This window comes from Ochotona princeps, chromosome 25 (assembly GCF_030435755.1).
Source record: "Ochotona princeps isolate mOchPri1 chromosome 25, mOchPri1.hap1, whole genome shotgun sequence".
Taxonomy (NCBI): domain Eukaryota; kingdom Metazoa; phylum Chordata; class Mammalia; order Lagomorpha; family Ochotonidae; genus Ochotona; species Ochotona princeps.
In genome coordinates, this window is record NC_080856.1 from 13,132,214 (window position 1) to 13,149,951 (window position 17,738).

The 17,738-nt window shown below is 40.4% G+C and overlaps 2 protein-coding genes across 2 annotated transcripts in view; both read left to right on the plus strand.

Annotated features, from left to right (window-relative positions):
* The window catches only part of BMT2 (base methyltransferase of 25S rRNA 2 homolog), a 41,359-nt gene extending 35,703 nt beyond the window's left edge, over positions 1-5,656 (plus strand). Inside the window, exon 5 of the mRNA XM_004592456.3 lies at positions 2,492-5,656. Coding sequence (XP_004592513.2) covers positions 2,492-3,121 — 630 coding nt within the window. The 3' untranslated portion in view covers positions 3,122-5,656. The remainder of the gene's footprint in view (positions 1-2,491) is intronic.
* A 3,225-nt stretch (positions 5,657-8,881) lies between these two features.
* Positions 8,882-17,738, plus strand: part of TMEM168 (transmembrane protein 168) — a 30,703-nt gene continuing 21,846 nt past the window's right edge. The window contains exons 1-2 of the mRNA XM_004592455.3: positions 8,882-9,133; positions 15,895-17,141. Of these exons, the coding sequence (XP_004592512.2) occupies positions 16,014-17,141 (1,128 nt within the window). The 5' untranslated portion in view covers positions 8,882-9,133; positions 15,895-16,013. The remainder of the gene's footprint in view (positions 9,134-15,894; positions 17,142-17,738) is intronic.

Here is a 17,738-nt window from a genome sequence, read left to right on the forward strand (position 1 = left end):
CAGTATACCACAACTGTTACAATTACTAAAACAGACTGACCATACTAAGCATTGATGGAGGAAGTAGAACAACTGAAACTCCCATTTGTACCGAGTGTACAGCTTTTTAATATAGGTTCGAGGTTATACATCTAGGGTCTGGCGCAGTAGCCTAGTGGCTAAAGTCCTAACCATCCATGAGCTGGGATTCCATATCGGCACCTGGTCATGTCCCGGCTGCTCCACTTCCCATTCAGCTCCCTGCTTGCAGCCTGGGAAAGCAATCAAGGACAGCCCAAAGCTTTCGGACCCTGCACCCCTGTGGGAGACCAGGCTTCGAATCAGCTCAGCTCTGGCTGCTATAGCCACTGGGGGTATGAGCCAGCAGACAGAAGATCTTTCTCTCTGTCTCTCCTCTCTGTGAATCTGAATTGCCAATTTAAAAAAAAATGAATCTTTTTTTTTTTTAATTAAAAAGTTATGCATCTGCTTCAAGATATAGCCACCTCTCTCCTGGATATTTACCTGAGACAAATTAAAGCTTGTCAATGCCTACAGACACTTTACCACGACCTAAGTTGTAATAGGCAACAATGAGAAACAACCTGTGTTGTCTCTATAGTACAGTGGAATACCACTCAGCAGTTTACTATCCCCCCAAAAAGGGAATATGGTATTAATACCTGTAAATAAATTAATAGAAGAGTGCATCTGAAAATGGTTATTCCCTAATGAAGTAAGCCAGAGGAAATAGAAGTATACATTTCTTGGTATTTTATATATTTAAAATTCTAAAAGAACTCAGACTCTCCTGATAGAAACCACCTCAACTGATGTCTTGCTCAGGACAGCATCAGGGAAAACACGAGGATGTCATTATAATGGCACACAAGAGAACTGAGGGAAGGTTGGCTCCATTCATTTGTTTGATTGTAGTAGTGTTTTTACAATTGTATAAATAGGTCAGAACATATCAACACAGGGTAAGGCTTCGGTTGAGCTGTCAGTTTGGGTTCCCAAAACCCACATCACAAGACCCGTTTTTAATACCTAACCCTGGCTCCTGACTCCAGCTTCCTGCCAACACAGCTCTTGGGAGGTAGTAGTGATGGCTCAGCTAGTTGAGTTCCCTCCAACCACATGGGAGAGCTGGGTTGAGGCCTCATCTTCTCTTTTCTGTAGACATTTGAGTTAACTGGCACATGGGAACTATTACCTTGATAAAATTTTTTGCAAAAATGTATTTTAATAAGTATTAATGTTGATGTCAGTTACACACCAATAAAGCTTTCTTTAAGAAAAAAAAAAAATTAATGAAACAAGACTCTTCTTCCTGAAATAGGATATCCCTTTGCTCAACAGACAGTCCAGATGATTATGTGACTAGCCTGTCTGTCCACTAACAAGAATGAGAGACTAGCTCATTTGTGTTAATAACTATTGCTAGGGTAGTCATCTGGACTCACAATCACAACATCTATTCCTGTGTTAGTAACCTGGATTCTGTTGCCCACCTCTGGCTCCCGAGGCCAGCCTCTTCCTAATGCAGACCCAGAGACGCATAGTGACTGCTCAGGTAATTGAGTTCCTGCCAAGCATGTGGGAAGCCAAGATTGAGTTCTTTGCCCAGCTTTGGTCCAGGTTATTGTGGGCATTTGGGACCAGTGGATGAGAACTAGTTCACTGTTTCTCTCTGTCCCATGGTTTTTTTAAAAGGCACAAGCTTGTGGCCTTAAAAAAATGCTGCATCAGAATAATTTTAGCTAATTTTCTGTTTCTGTATTATTTTTATATAGTCTTAAAATAAACAAATTGTATAATGTGGTTTATTCCTTCAATGTTTCCATGTTTTTTTGGCTTTGCTAATTAAACTTCTAAGGATTAACTTTGTAATAGAATGAAAATAGTATTAAGATGACTTTTTAGGGGGATATAGTTAAAAATTTTGAAAGCTATTATTAATGACCTTAAATTTTGGCATCATTATGCTTGTACAAACTTTAAAATGTCTTTCTTTATTCCTTCACTTCTTGGACACATCCTTTATACACACACACACACACACACACACACACACATACATACATAAACATGCCTGTTCTGGGTAACATTGAATGTTAAAGTGAATATAAATAGGACCAAGCTTAATAATACATTATTTCTGTAAACACTTAGACAAAATTAAATTGCAAATAAACCTTTGATTTTTAAAAATGTATTTAAAAATTACTTCTAATTTTAAATTGTTAAGCAGAGCTGTATACATATTTTAGACGATGCCCACAAATTCACTGAAACTAATTTCTCTTGAGATTTTTGGAATTAAAAAGTTTCGGTTACATACATCTGCATGCTTAAACATTTAGAAGGCATAGGTACGAAGGTATGTATTTGGAGCTGGAGTTCTATAAAGTGTTGTGAAGTGAAATAATTTCATTTAACGAGTGTGTCAGTATAAAAGGTGGATGCGATCTGGAGTTGTTAATATCCCTTGTTTTTCCTCTTTCTGCAGAGTGTTTACAAATGTGACTTCCTGAATTTACAGCTTCAGCAACCACTCCAGCTTGCACAGGATGCTATAGATGCTTTTTTGAAACAACTGAAGAACCCTATTGATTCTCTTCCTGGAGAACTTTTCCACGTAGTTGTTTTCTCTCTTCTTCTTTCGTATTTTCCATCACCTTATCAGCGATGGATTTGCTGCAAGAAAGCCCACGAACTGTTAGTTTTAAATGGCTTGTTACTTATCATCACGCCTGATTCCTCCCACCAGAACCGACACGCTATGATGATGAAAAGCTGGAAGATTGCTATAGAGTCTCTGGGTTTTAAACGCTTCAAGTATTCAAAATTTTCCCATATGCATCTGATGGCGTTTAGGAAAATCTCCCTAAAAACCACAAGTGACTTGGTTAGTAGGAACTATCCAGGGATGTTGTACATTCCTCAAGATTTCAACAGTGTAGAAGATGAGGAATATTCTAACCCTCCCAGCTATGTCCGATCAGATATAGAAGATGAACAATTAGCGTGTGGTTTCACAGAGCTCCCCGATGCTCCGTATGACTCAGATTCAGGAGAAAGTCAAGCCAGCTCTATTCCTTTCTATGAGTTAGAGGATCCCATATTACTTTTAAGTTAGTATAAAAACAGAAGGCCCGTTCAGTCCAGATTCCTAAACTAATTGCTTACACTAATTGAAAATACTAACATGAACTCAGTACTTAAAACCTGGTTTGCATAGAAGAAATGCAAAGGTTTACACAGAGTTTGCTATTTTTCTCTACTTCTGGATTTTTAAATTTATTCTTATATGGAAAGCTTGAAGTTTCATGCAGAGTGACTCCTGTCATAGCAAAAACCACTGTTACTTTATAGCAGTTAGCACTATTCTAGAAAGGTACCTTTTTATTTTTTCCTCTTTAGTGCTGCTGTGAAAAATGAAACAAGTTGCTATCTGTTTTCCTTTTCGGCTTTTCCATGTTGACTTTAAAGCATTGCAGTGGGAAACTTTACGATCTGTAGAGAGCTGTAGCTTGCACTTTGATAACTCACAACTTAAATATGATACAGACATGGATTGGCTTAGTTCTTTGTGATGCACTTACCTTTTCCTAAATTGTTACCGATCACAGAAAGCCATCTTGTGTTCCGTTTTGTCTGATGATCTGGTATTTCTTGAATTTTTTCAAATTGATGAATTTTTTTCTTCTATTAAAAGCTCATTGGATAACATCAGACAATGGGGAAAATATTTCCCCCAAAATGTATATCCGATTTCATGAGCACAATAAACACCATTGCCAAAGTAGTATTTCCATAACTCCCTTAATGATTTGAGCCTTGGTGTGGAATATATTTATCTATAAGAGTTCACTTATACCATTTTAAACATAGGTTTCATTTACAAAATTTTCTACTTAAGCAAGAAACAATGTAGTACTCAATACTGACCTGAAACACCTTCGTGAAAGGGTTTGCACTTGATAAGAATTTGTTCTGTCTCAACCAACTTTGAGAGGGTCCTCACCTTTCCATTACGGAGGTGCTGCACTACAAGTTTGAAATTATTTAGACAATTTAAAAATAACCGTTTGCTGGGAATCTCAAAATAATTTCAGCCTTTTGGTATCCTTACTTTTGTCTAAACCCGAGCAGAAAATTTTCTTCTTTGAATATGTAAACCATTCGTTGGCTGTGGGAATTTTCCCTTTCCACGTTGATAAATGCTGTGTTTCTGGATCAGAAGCAAATGATTAAGGAGAAATATATGCCCAAACAAGGCAAGAGTAGTTTTAATCCGTTAAGAAGATTTTGTCCACGTTGTCTTGTCAGCCAGCAATTGTCATGTCAACTCTCATTTTTAAGAGTGCCACTGTGTGGATTTTTTTTTCAAGTGGTTGTTACATTAAAATTGCCTCATACTGAGGTTTTTGCACTGAACTGTCACAGTTTCAGACTTCATGGTTACTGTTGTGTGTATGTGTATGTGTGTTTTTAAAGGAGACCTGCATTTTCAATAGTTGATCCTAAATTTCATGATCTGCACTTCGTTATTCTGGTAAGGCTGATGTTTTTGTGCTTATTGTGAATTGCTGTAGTTTCAATGTCAGAACTTTTATTTAGAAATATAAAGCTTACTTTTCAGGATATAAGTGAGTATGTGTACCTGATATTTCAAATTAAATTTCACATGCTAATTAAAAGTTTGGAAATTGTTAACTAACCCACAAAGAGTCAGTTGACTAAATTCAACAAATACTGGTTGTTCAAATAATCCACAAGTAACCTGCAGTTTTCATTTACTTTCAACAGCATAAGATTTCTTAGACTTTTTTTTCTTTCCAGTTAAGGACTGAAGGATCATGACTTATAACTTAAAAAAAAAAAAAAAGAACAGTGTGTTCACAATAAGTAACTATTTTGGTAGTACTTGTTACACTAGTTTCTCTTGTTCGGCAAGATTTGATCTTAAGAGCAAAAAAAAAAGTGTACCAAATGAAATTGATTTTGAAAGTAAATGAAAACAGTGCTTTTGAAAGGCTGATTAAGTATATTCCTTGGAGTCAGCTGGTCTTTGTGTTACAGCTACAATGTTGGTGCTATAAATCCTGATTGTTTACAGGTGTTCATTCTGCTTATGCTCCAAAGCGTGCATGATGTATCTTAAGTAGTACTTTAAAGAAAATTCTTTGTAAAACCTACCACTTACTATGAATTTATTTGAATCTATACCATTTGTTACTGTAAATTCAGCTCCTTCAAATTAGGATGTCACAGAATTTAAAACGGTGCGTGTGTTCCACCAATGCCAATTCAGTGTGTAAGTGTTGAGATGTAAGCAGTCATGATGGCATGATGCTGAATCATAATGTAGTGACAGGAGAAGTTAACAGGGCCTTCTGAAACTGTATGGGCACTCTTAAAAATGACTTCATTTGAATGTAAAAAAGGGGCCTCCTGGCACATTCACAACAGATTCTTCAAAATAATTTGGCATTTCAAAAACAAATAATCATCCGGTTGGATTCTTTGGGATCACGACTCGATTATGTGGTTTTCCCATGGTTGCCAAGTGGTGGAAGGTAGCATTCCTGAAAATGTATGTTTGTGTTGTTGTATTTTTTCACATTTTGTGAACAAAGCACATTTATTAAAAATTTTAAATTTTCTAATACTGTTTGTCTATTGCTTATAAACAAAATGTCAATGTCTCCAATACCTGAAGTGCTTCAGGATAGGAAAGCAATTGGAGTGCGGTGTAGAGTTTTTTTTTGAGTTTCATCTAGTAAAATCCCTTCATTTCCATAAATTAATTCACTGAGATACAGAGAACTCAAATGATTGGGATATTTTTCACGAAGACAGAACTAATACAACAGTGTAAATTCTAGTTCGTTGTTTGCCAACCATATGTATTTTATTATCTGATAGTGTCTGGGGAGCTAAGTATATCATTTCTTCAAAAGAAGCAAATGAGCTTATAGTGCTTTTTAATTCAATAAACACATGTTTAGATTCTTCCACATGCAATCTACTGAAAAGCCGACAGGTAGCAGAGCGATTACAATGCATACATACAATACATATACAATACAATACAATATGTAGAGTTTAAACTCCGCCGAAGGAGACTGGCGTTGCACATACACTTACCATCTGCGTCCAGGAATGACGACCTGCTCATCCTGCACTTTCGCCCCTGCTTCAAAGTCCTTTCGTTTTCTTGCAGTAATAGAAGGTTGAAAAGAACTTTAACACAGACGGGGAAACCAAACCAAAAAAAACTAATAACAGGAATTTATTGTCTTCCCTCTTTAAAAAAGTGCAGGCTAAATATAAACTCTTAATATAGAAGCAGCAAAAACCAAAAAATGAATTCAAGCTCTTACATGCTTACAGTGCTGCCGCATGAGGGTCAACACACTGGGCCTAGTGTAATGGAGGCAGAGATCTGGTTTTGCTTTGGTGCTCACTTTTCTATGATAATTCACGATACAGAATGTTCATATCTGCTGTGAACACAAACTCCTCATGAATATTAATGCAAGCCTATGCTGCATTAACAACAAAATAGGAAAGAATGACAAAATGTCAATGTGGTTAGTCATCTTATACATGAGAACAAAATTTTTTTCACCTGTGGCACTCAGGTGCCTGGAAGAAGTGGCATTTGAAGTAAGTTTTGAGAGGCTAGCATGGTGGCTCAACAGGTTAATCCTCCCACTATAAGTGGCAGCACTTCATAGGAATGCCAACTCATTCCCAGAAGCTCCACTTCCCTTCCAGCTCCCTGCTTATGGCCTGGGAAATCAATGGAGGATGGTCCAAGGCCTTGGGACTCTGCATCCATGTGGGAGAGCCAGAAAAAGCTCCTGGTTCCTGGCTTTGGAACCAGGGAATAGATCTTTGTCTCTGTCTCTCCTCTCCCTCTTCTCGGTAAATCTACCTTTCCAACAAAAATAAGTAAATCTTAAAAAAAGATAGTTTTGTAGTGAGATCTGAAGGAAAAACTGAAGTTGGTAGAAAGTAAAACCAAGAAAAAAGTATTCTAGCAAAACAAATGAGGGAAAGATAGAGAAGAGGCAGATGAAACTCCTTAGAGGGCAGTTCCACCTGGCAGCGCAGCAAACTGAATGGAAATATTTCAAACTATGAGTGCAATAACAGTTCCTGCAGTGTTTTGGGGAAGGCTTCTAAACTTCACAAGCAATGAGCGATTGCTGAAAGATGTTTGACTTCAGGGTCATGGAACAAGATCCGAAGAAGCTCATTAGATATCAGAGGCCCTGAAGAGTCCCCCACCCCTGGAAGGGAAGCTGTATCCCTTCGGCAAGGCAGTGAACATGGTGCAGACCATGGAACCCGGTAGGCAGGGTGTGGGGGTAGGGGTCAGGGCAGTGTTGAGGGAGACAAGGAAGGCGGGAGTCCGTTTGGGAGAAGCCCCGCCCGAGACAAGCTAAAAATGTGATCTGGGTTTTAGGAGAGTCTCAGGCAGACAAGATGGAATTCGGAACCAGTTGCATTGAAATGAAAATGCACCTTAAGGTCGAGAGCTAACAGCTGGGGAGTTTGGCCAGAGACTGAAATAGACATTCCAAATGAATTTCCGGGGCAGGAAGGGGTGGGGAATCTCTGTAGGGAAATGTGTTGGGAAACAGTGTTTGAAAGCCATTAGGACAAATAAAGTGAAAAAACGAAGGAAGAGTTGTAGGCTTGCTTTAGTTCTCTATTGGCTAGACCTGTGGGAGTGGGAGTGGGTCCACTAGGGAAACAGTGAGCACCTCCCTCTTGGGTTGCCACTCACACTGGTGAGCATGAGAACCAGGATTAGGGACAGGAACGGATAGACAAAGAGGGCGCCTGCTGGCACCAGCCTGGGCTGGATAGTCGGGTTGGTTGGGTTGAACGAGGCTTCAGTGCCCATTGACATGTATGAGACCTAATGGGATGTGGGACAGAATGAACCAGAACATCACATGGTACCCATAAGTACATGCATTGCCCATAAACATATGCATTTTACATGTCAAAGACTTACACTGGAATCCACAGAGAATCTAGCTCAAACATCTCATCTACATATTTGGAAGCTGACTCCTACAGATGTGCGGCCCATAGTGTCCTATTATTTTTACAAATGTTTAAATACCAAATACATGTGAGGCATTGGACTACTGGTGAACAAGACCAGAAACCCGTGCATTTGAGGAAATGAAAGCAAGAGGGGGCCTATCAACTGAGCGTGGGGAGGGGGATTGGAAATTTGTGCTCAAAGTAAGTGCTACAAGTAAGTGTGGGTAGACCACATAACTTGGTAGCACTTACTTAAGGGCTCTGAGTTTCAGCAGAAAGTTTTAAGGTTTTGTTTTGATTTTCTGGTATGTTCTCTTATCTAATCTGTACAGTAACCTTGTAAAATAAGTGCAATCCATGGCCACTGACATGAGGACACTGGGTTTGGCGCTGATTCGACCTAAGGACTACAAGCAGTAGACAATGACGGGAAAGAGAGAGACGCTGGAAGAGTTTCTTAGGAAGGATAGAAAAAAAACTCACACTTTCTGAGGACCTAGTGCCAGATGCTTTGCGTGACCAAACTTTCTGGAGGCATCTAAACCACCTTCTGGGTACGTCTGTGCGCTTCTTTGTAAAAACACAGTTTTAAGAGCGCTGATGTCTCTGGCAGCATTTATAGTCCACGTGAGCCCCTGGCCACCTATCCTGCCCCAGTTTTGGTTCAGTCCGAGGCGGTGGCCTAGATGCCGGCCGGACGTTTCGGTCTGATTCTTGGCGGCCTTGCCGGTTCCAGGTCCTGGGGGAGTCTTGGGGCGGAGGTGGGGCGGCTGTCACCGGAGCGGGACTTGCAGCACCTGCGGCCCCGGCCCTGCGCGCGGCCGGGCCTCGGGAACGAAGCGCCCTGCGCCGTGTGTCCCCAGCGGCGCTCCGTACCGTCGCGGCCCCTGCGGCGGAAGCATGGCGGCCGTGGCGGGGCCGGTAACGGAGAAAGTTTCTCCCGAGACTGATGTGTACTAGTGCGTGCAGCTTCGAGCCCTCCTCTCCCCTGGCCTGCCGCCTCCCGGTCCCGAATCGCATCCTCCACCTCCTCCGACCCCGAGGGCTGGGAGCGCGCTGGCGGCGGCGGCCGAGTCAGGTAGGGGGACGAGGCGGGTGAGCGGCGAGACCCGGGCGCAGACACCGCCCAGGGCCCCGCGTGGGGCGGAGCGCTCCGCCCTTCGGCCTCCCGGGCCGGGGGTGGGGAGGCCAGGCCCGGCGGGATGGAGGCCGAGCGCACGCCTCGAGGGGACGGCCGCCTCGTGGTGGGCGCCGTCGCTCCTCCTCGGGCCTCGGCACAGCTCGCTGAGGAGGAGGCCTGGTGGGAGCGAAGTTGCAGGTGAGAGCCCGTGGCTGAGAAGTTACGTTTTGGAGATTCCGTTCCTCTGGTTCATGAGAAGGGACCGGGGAGATCTTACCAGGAATCCAAAGCTTGAAATTCCCCGGTGATGCCAGCTTCTGCGTGGGGTTTCTCTCAGACTTTGGCACTTCCTCTACTGGGGGGCAGAAACAGTCTCGGTGGAAGATGGTGCAACTGTCAGTTTGTCTTGAAGCCTTTCCCTACAGATGGGACGGACACACACACACAGAGAGAGATAGTAACTTACTCGTTTGGCAGGATTCGGGTGAATTGAAGAAAGAAACCAAGAATCCGTGGAATCTCCCGTGGCTCTTGCCACTCACACTGATATTTAGACAAGTTACTTACTGTGTGTGTGCATGCATAAGTGACCACTCACAGCTTCCCGTTACTTCCAAATGTCGCTATTTCTGATTGCTCTTCATTTTTTCAACAAGTGTTTGTTGACCTTGCACTTGATGGCCGACTTTCTTGTACAGTACTGAAGACGCAGCTGCAGAGACACTGAGCTAATGGAAATTGTATGCGTGTCGATTTTTCCGTTCTAGAGCCAGTACTATAAAATGGGGCCAGGGAGATCTCCCTAAGAAAATTATTTTTAGATGAGGCCTGAGAGAAAAGGGAATAAACAAGTCTGAGGACTGGGGTGGATCCCCTGGGAAGGAAAGGAGTGCACCTGGATGTGGAATCCTGTGTGCAGTTCAGAATTGAAAGGCAGGCTTGGCTGCAACACGAACTGTGAGAGGGAAGGGAAGTGAAAGCACTTTATAAGGCAGCTGGTGGAGTTTAGGCTTTCTTGCTGGGAGCAAGGGGAACTGCTGCAAGATTTTTACCCAAGAGTGACTTGATAAGTTTTGTATCAAAAAAAAATCCCCACTTTGTAGAGAAGGACACAAGCAGACGTTGCAGTGTGAGGGTATATCCAAGGCAGGGATGGGGGCCTCAGGGATGCGAAGTCCGAGCAAGGAGAAATGGTTAGGAAGGTAGGTGGGACCTGCTGGGAAGTGGTGAAGGATGCGAGGGTTACAGTGATACACGGGGGTCTGCATCTGCCTCTGAAGTCATGTTACATTGAATCTAATGATAGCAGACAAATTGAGAAGGATTATAATGGCATTTTCTGTTTTACTCTCTGGTCCAGTATCTTTGTCTTTTGAAGAATATCAGAATATGGAAAGACTTTTTTTTTATGATACGATTTCTAGAGCACAGACATTTCCTTTCATCCTCTCATTCCCTCCCCAGCCTCCAGCTGGTTTGCCCCGTATTATTATAATAGTATAGTCCTTCAACAATCATAAGTCCATCATCCTGCTGTTTAAGTGTATTGAGGCATTGTAGCTGTAGGCAATGGTAAAAAGTCAGGTATTCTGTTGTCAAAGTATATTTAGCAGTTTAATTGGGAGTACGTCTTTTATGTGGGAATAGAGATGCTACTGCAGTGTATCTTCATTCTCGGTATGCAAATCTCCATTATACAAGTATCTATGAAAATATATGCATATAAGTTTATGTATCTATTTATCTTGTATTTGGCATGGAGCTTCCCTTATATCAGAAAGAACGTATGACAATTGTCCCTTTGGGATTGGCTTATTTACTGTGCGTATTGGTCTCCAGTTTGGAACATTTTGTTGCAAATGGTGTAACTTCATTCTTTTTAATGGCTGAGTAGTATTCCACAGTGTGGATGTACCTGGTTTCTTTATCCATTCCTCTTTTGATGGGCATCTGGGTTGTTTCTATCTCGCTGCTATTGTGGATTGTGTTGCTATATATCTAAGATTTTGGGTTACTTTTCCATATACAGATTTCACTTCCTTTTGCTTTCCTGTGAGTATGAAAGCTGAGTCATGTGGTAGGTTTTGAGTTGTCTTAGCATTCTCTATACTGGCTTCCATAGCGGCTGCACTAGCCTGCCTTCCTACCATCAGTGGACTAGAGTTCCTTTTTTCCCATATCCACACCAGTAGGTGTTGTTAGTAGAGTTCTGAATATTAGCCAATTTCACTGGAGTTAGGTAGAACCTTAGTGTGTTTTTTATTTGTATTTTCCTGACAGCTAGGGAGCCTGAGCATTTGTCATAGGTCTAATAGCCATTTGAATTTGTGCTTTTGAAAAATGTCTGTTAATTTTGTTTGCCTGTTTCTTCACAGGGTTGTTTGCTTTGCTGTCATTGAATTTCTGAGCTGTTTGTAAATCTGGATGTTAGTTGTCTGTCGGTTGTGTAGTGTGCAAAGATTTTCTCCCATTCTGTTGGTTATTTCTTTGTCAATCATTTCCTTTGCTGTATAGAAGGTATTTAGTTTGATGCAGTCCTGTTTGTTTATTTTGGCTTTGACTGCTTTTGCTCTTGGTGACTTTTCTTTTCTTTTTTTTTTTTTTTTAAAGTCTGAGTTGATAGACACACTAATTATCCTTAGCAGATTTAGTAGTGTTGAGTTGATTCACACTATTGTACAGCTTACCTAATCTTTTTTTTTTTTTTTTTTTTATTACAAAGTCAGATATACTGAGAGGAGGAGAGATAGAGAGGAAGTGGAGCTGCCGGGATTAGAACCAGCGGCCATATGGGATCAAGGTGAGGACCTTAGCCACTAGGCCACACTGCCAAGCCCCTCTTGGTGACTTTTCTAAGAAATCCTTCCCAATCCCTATAACTTGTAAAGTGCTTCCTGCGTTTTCTTCTAATAGTTGGGTGCTCTCTGGGTGCAGATTTAGATCCTTGATCTATTTAGAGCCAATTTTTGTATAAGGTGAAAGGTGGGGTTTTTGTTTATTACTTCTGTAGGCTGCTAGCTAATTGTCCCAGTGCTATTTGTTGAAGAGATCAAACTTTTTTCTTGAGTTATTTTCAGCTTTCAGTTGGTTGTGCATGCTTGGGCTCTCTTCTAGGGTTTCTGTTCTGGTCCACTGATCTTCCCTGTTTCTGTACCAGTACTAGACTGTTCTGATGACCACTGCCCTGTAGTACGTCTCAAGGTCTGGAATTGTGATTCCTCTTGCATGATTTTTATTCTTCAGGGTAGCTTCAGCTATTCGTGGTCTCTTGTGCTCCCAGATGAATTTTTGTATGTTTTCTGTTTCTGAGACGAATGTTGTTGGGAGTTTGATTGGGATTGTCTTTGATCAATGTATTACTTTTGGTACTATGGACATTTTAATGGTGCTCATCCTTCTGGTCCAGGAACATGGTAAATTTCCCATCTGTGAATGTCTGCTTCTATTTCTTTTTATAAAATCTTGTTATTCATCATAGAAGTCTTGCTTGTCATTGGTTAGGTTTATTTCAAGGTATTTAAGAATCTTCTGTGCTGTTTTAAAGGGGACTGCACTTACAAGTTCTTTCTCAACCACGGAATTATTTGTGTGTATAGTAGGACATTGATTTATATTCATTGATTTTGTACACTGCTACCCTGTCAAACTCTCTTATGAATTCCAGTAGTCTCTTTATTGAACCTTTCAATTTTCCTATGAAAAGAATTATGTCATAGGTGAGCAGGGATAATTTTAATTCTTCATTTCTGATTGGAATTCTGTAAATGTCTTTTTCTTGCCTAATAGCTCTAGCCAGGACTTCCAACACTGTGTTGACTAGCAGTGGTGAAAGTGGACATCCTTAACTAGTTCCAGATCTTAGTGGAAAAATTCCAGTCTGGGGAAAAGATTTTTTAAGTTATCCATCTAAAAGTACCTAACTGTCATGTTGCTTTTGACACACAAGAGTGTAGCTGCACATATTCAAGGATATTGATACATTGCACTTTAAAAGTATTACAGTATTGTTTACATTTATTTCCAAATGTTTATCTCTGTAAATTGATAACAGCTAGTGCTTTTGCTTCTGTTGAGTAGATTAACATATGTGGACAGTTAGGTGAGAGATAATGATCGTAGACTTGGACAAAGCTGGGATTAAAATGAAAGGAGCGTGTATAATGAAAGATCTCAGATATGCTTTCATTTGTTTGCTTTTAAGATGTATTTATTTTTTAAAAGTCAGGGAGAGGAAGGGACAGAGAAATTCCATCTTCTCGTCCACTCCAGCCAGCAACCAGGAACTTCTTCCAGAGGGGCTGGCAGGGGCCCAACTTCTTGGCCCATCTCTTGTTGCTTTTCCCAAGTAAAGGGAGCTTAATTGAAAGTGGAGCAGCTGAGACTTGAACTGCTACTGTTACAAGGTGCTGGCAGCAAAGGTGGCTTTACCTGCCATGCCACAATGCCAGTTCTCCAGGCTTGGGATTGAACATTGGAGGAGTAAATTGAGAATGAAAGAGCTTTCAAGGAGACAGGAGACACTAACGAGCCAGAAGGAAAGCTGGAGACTTGGTCTTTGAATGGCAAGGGAAGGGAAGCTGAGAGGTGTCAGCAAAGCCATAGGGTATGTACAGATTGTGCAAGACTCGGGGGTCAGTACCCACTGGATTTGGAGTTTACAGGCCATTTCAGAGCTCGACAGAGCAGACGTGTGGTGGCAACCATGGCTTAGCAGTTTCGAAAGTGAGTGGATAAGAGATGAAGCAGCCAAATAGAAGAGATGCAGATAAGCTAGTTTGGGTTTTGTATTTTTGGGGAGGACGGCAGTAACATTTAGGAAAGATTTACAAGTGTTTAACTGCTAGCAAATAAGAACAACGTTGGGAGAGAATGTGAAGTGGCCTTTTGAAAGAGGCAGAAGGGAAGAGATACAAAGTGTGCTGGAAGATTTGGGCTCAGCTAGGGAGAGGGCACCCGTTGCTGGCCTGGAGGAGCTCAGGTAGGCAGGCCTTCGTGATGTTGGGAACTCAAGTGAACTTCGATCTGACAGCCTCTGTAGAGGACAATCTTCTGGTGACAGGAGGGTGTAAAATGGGTTCCAGAGATGTGAGCTAAGGTAAGAGAGGTCGTGGATAGTCTCAGAATGGGAAAGATTGTTGACAGGGGAGATACAGAGAAAGAGTTCATGATTTGGAGTGGCACCATTTACCCCCAATGTGTGGTTTTCTTTTTTTCCTTCAGCATTGTTCGATAATCTAAGACAAGACTGTACCATCAGCCCTTTTAGATGTATATTCTGACACACAATGTCATATAACACGCAAGATTGATATTTTGAAAACCTCAATGTATTCCAGATTTGATCAGTTTCTCTTAAGTAACCAAAGATAAACTAAAATATACCAAAGGAAGAATGGATAAAGGTGGCATCTTGAGACGTTATTGAATTAGAATGTAATTGGGGAAGACCAGTTGGAATACTTAAAAGAATTATTGTTAAAATAAGAAACTTTTTGAACATGCAGTAGTAGAATTAGTAATAATCCTTGGTGCTACCTAGACACCCCCAGGTCACCTGAGCAGGCATTACTTTCTAGCCACATGAGTACTTACAGGATGAATTCCAGATAATCTCATGTTTCTTTTAGGTCTTTTAATATGTTGCCATGAAGAAAGTACAAATGAGTTGCTCACAAATTAGTTACATTTTTAAATTGGTTGAAGATATTTGTCATCAGTCATTTGTCATTGGTCAATTCTTTTCTAGCCGTATATTAGGAATGGTGGAAAAATCAGCTAATACATGTTGAAAGCATGTTTTGATCATTACATGTATTACCGTGTTTTAGGTGCAGTGTGCTGGGGCACGAAGATTGAAATAATTATCTAGATTCAATAACAAATATTAACTTTTTTCCTTTAAGCAGATCTGAAAAGTTCATTTACTTTATAATGATTCTTGGTCAGTGTTCTGATTTTTCTCTGTTTTGTTGTTGTTAGGAAGTTCAGGAATTATTACAGAGATATTGCTTAGATTGGAAAATAAGCTTGGCAATCAAAATAATCTAAATTGAAAGTACCAGGAGAAGCATGGGTCAGCCTTAGTAACTATGTCATTTCCCACAGTTAAACTTTGCTTTTATGAAGTTTATTAGACAATATGAAGACCAGGATTTTATAGCATTTCTTAACTGCCTTATGATAAGAAGTAGAGGATTTTAGGTGGGTAGCAATGATCGCTACTAGTGTGTGCTGGCACTTTCCAAAGTAGTGATAGTGATGGATTTCCTCATTGCAACAGCTAGATAGCATTCCCTGGTGCCAAGGCTGTTGGCTATAATTTAAGCTAGATTGAGCATCTCATGTTTGTGTAACATTGAATGACAGTGTGGGGGGGAATCCCAGAGCCTATGAAACTGTCACATAATGCAAAATAATTAATAAAAAAAAAATTAAAAAAAAACATTGAATGACAGTGACTTAGATGACTTCTCTGCCTTGTCGGCAAGAACACGTTCCTTGATGGCGCCTCAGCATCACTTAGCATGTGATGAGTTAAAGCGTAGTCATTCTCATCTGAAAAACTGTCGAGCTTTTCAGTTATCAGTAAGAGAATGCAAATCAGGTTTTTCTTCTGAAATGGGATGGCAGAAGAAATTTTTGAACTTATTTTGCATAAAGAAAATGCATATCAAAGCTATTGTAAGGCTAACTTGATTTTTTTTCTCCTTTTTTTTTAGATCATTAGAACCAATTTTCCACATGAGAAAATGTTGAAATAAGAGTGACGGACACATCGGAGTTGCCGGATGTAATATAGACTGTTAATTTTTGTGACGTGGGGAAGAAACCAGGGTACATGTGTAAATCACTGCGTTACTGCTTTAGTCATTGTCTGTATTTAGCAATGACAAGACTGGAAGAAGTAAACAGAGAAGTGAACATGCATTCTTCAGTGCGGTACCTTGGCTATTTAGCCAGGATCAATTTACTAGTTGCTATATGCTTAGGTCTTTATGTAAGATGGGAAAAAACAGCCAATTCTTTAATTTTGGTCATTTTTATTCTCGGTCTTTTTGTTCTTGGAATTGCCAGCATACTCTATTATTATTTTTCAATGGAAGCAGCAAGTTTAAGTCTCTCCAATCTTTGGTTTGGATTCTTGCTTGGCCTCCTCTGTTTTCTCGATAATTCGTCTTTTAAAAATGATGTGAAGGAAGAATCAACCGAATATCTACTTCTAGCTTCCATCGTATTAAGGATATTATGTGCTCTGGTGGAGAGAATTTCTGGTTACGTCCGTCACCGACCCACTTTACTAACCTCAGTCGAATTTCTGGAACTTGTTGGATTTGCCATCGCTAGCACAACCATGCTGGTAGAGAAGTCTCTGGGTGTCATTTTACTCGTTGTAGCTTTGGCCATGCTCATTATTGATCTGAGAATGAAGTCTTTTCTAGCTATTCCAAACCTAGTGATTTTCACAGCCTTGCTGTTTTTCTCCTCATTGGAAACTCCCCAAAATCCAGTTGCTTTTGCATGTTTTTTTATCTGCCTGGTAACTGACCCTTTCCTTGACATTTACTTCAGTGGGCTTTCAGTAACTGAACGATGGAAACCCTTTTTGTACCGTGGAAGAATTTGCAGGAGACTTTCAGTGGTTTTTACTGGAATGATTGAGCTGATGTTTTTTATTCTTTCAGCATTTAAACTTAGAGACACTCATCTCTGGTATTTTGTAATACCAGGCTTTTCCATTTTTGGAATTTTCTGGATGATCTGCCATATTATTTTTCTTTTAACTCTTTGGGGATTTCATACCAAACTGAATGACTGTCATAAGGTCTATTTTACCCACAGGGCAGATAACAATAGTCTCGATAGAATCATGGCCTCCAAAGGGATGCGTCACTTTTGCTTAATTTCAGAGCGGCTGGTTTTTTTCAGTCTTCTTGCAACAGCAATTTTGGGAGCAGTGTCCTGGCAGGTAAGCTGATTGTTTTGTCTGTGATGTATAATAAAATGGTAGCTTTACGAGTTGAATTAAAATTGTAAAATCAAGTTGCTGAATTAAAAATGAGATTTTTCCAGTGGCTCTGTAATTTTATACAGTTGATGGGATTGAAGCCCCAAGTATATTCTGACTGGATAATTTATTTTGTTCTCTAGCAAAAAAAGTACCAATGTAGAAATACTCAGTATGTGACATGCCTTTTACTTCTTAATTGTTCATTACTGAAACACAGATTAAAAAGCCCTAGAATATTAACATTTGGAGAGTACTTAGAGGTTGTAGTTTAATCTTTTTGTATTACCCATGAGGAAGCTAAAAGCCAGAGAAGATGGGTCACAGTGCTAGCCGGAACCAAGTTGCTCATCTTCTCTCTAGTCCCTGGTCTTACCACAATGGCACAGTTCTTTCAGAGAAAGATTTCATATAGAAGTGATTAGATATATAATAAGATACTATGTTCTTAATTATAGAGATTTTCTTTAAGAAGGAGAAACAAATTTTATAGTACATCAACTGTCCAGAAATGTTTCACATTTTTGTTAGACAAGAATGTCAGTTGTACAGTTGGAT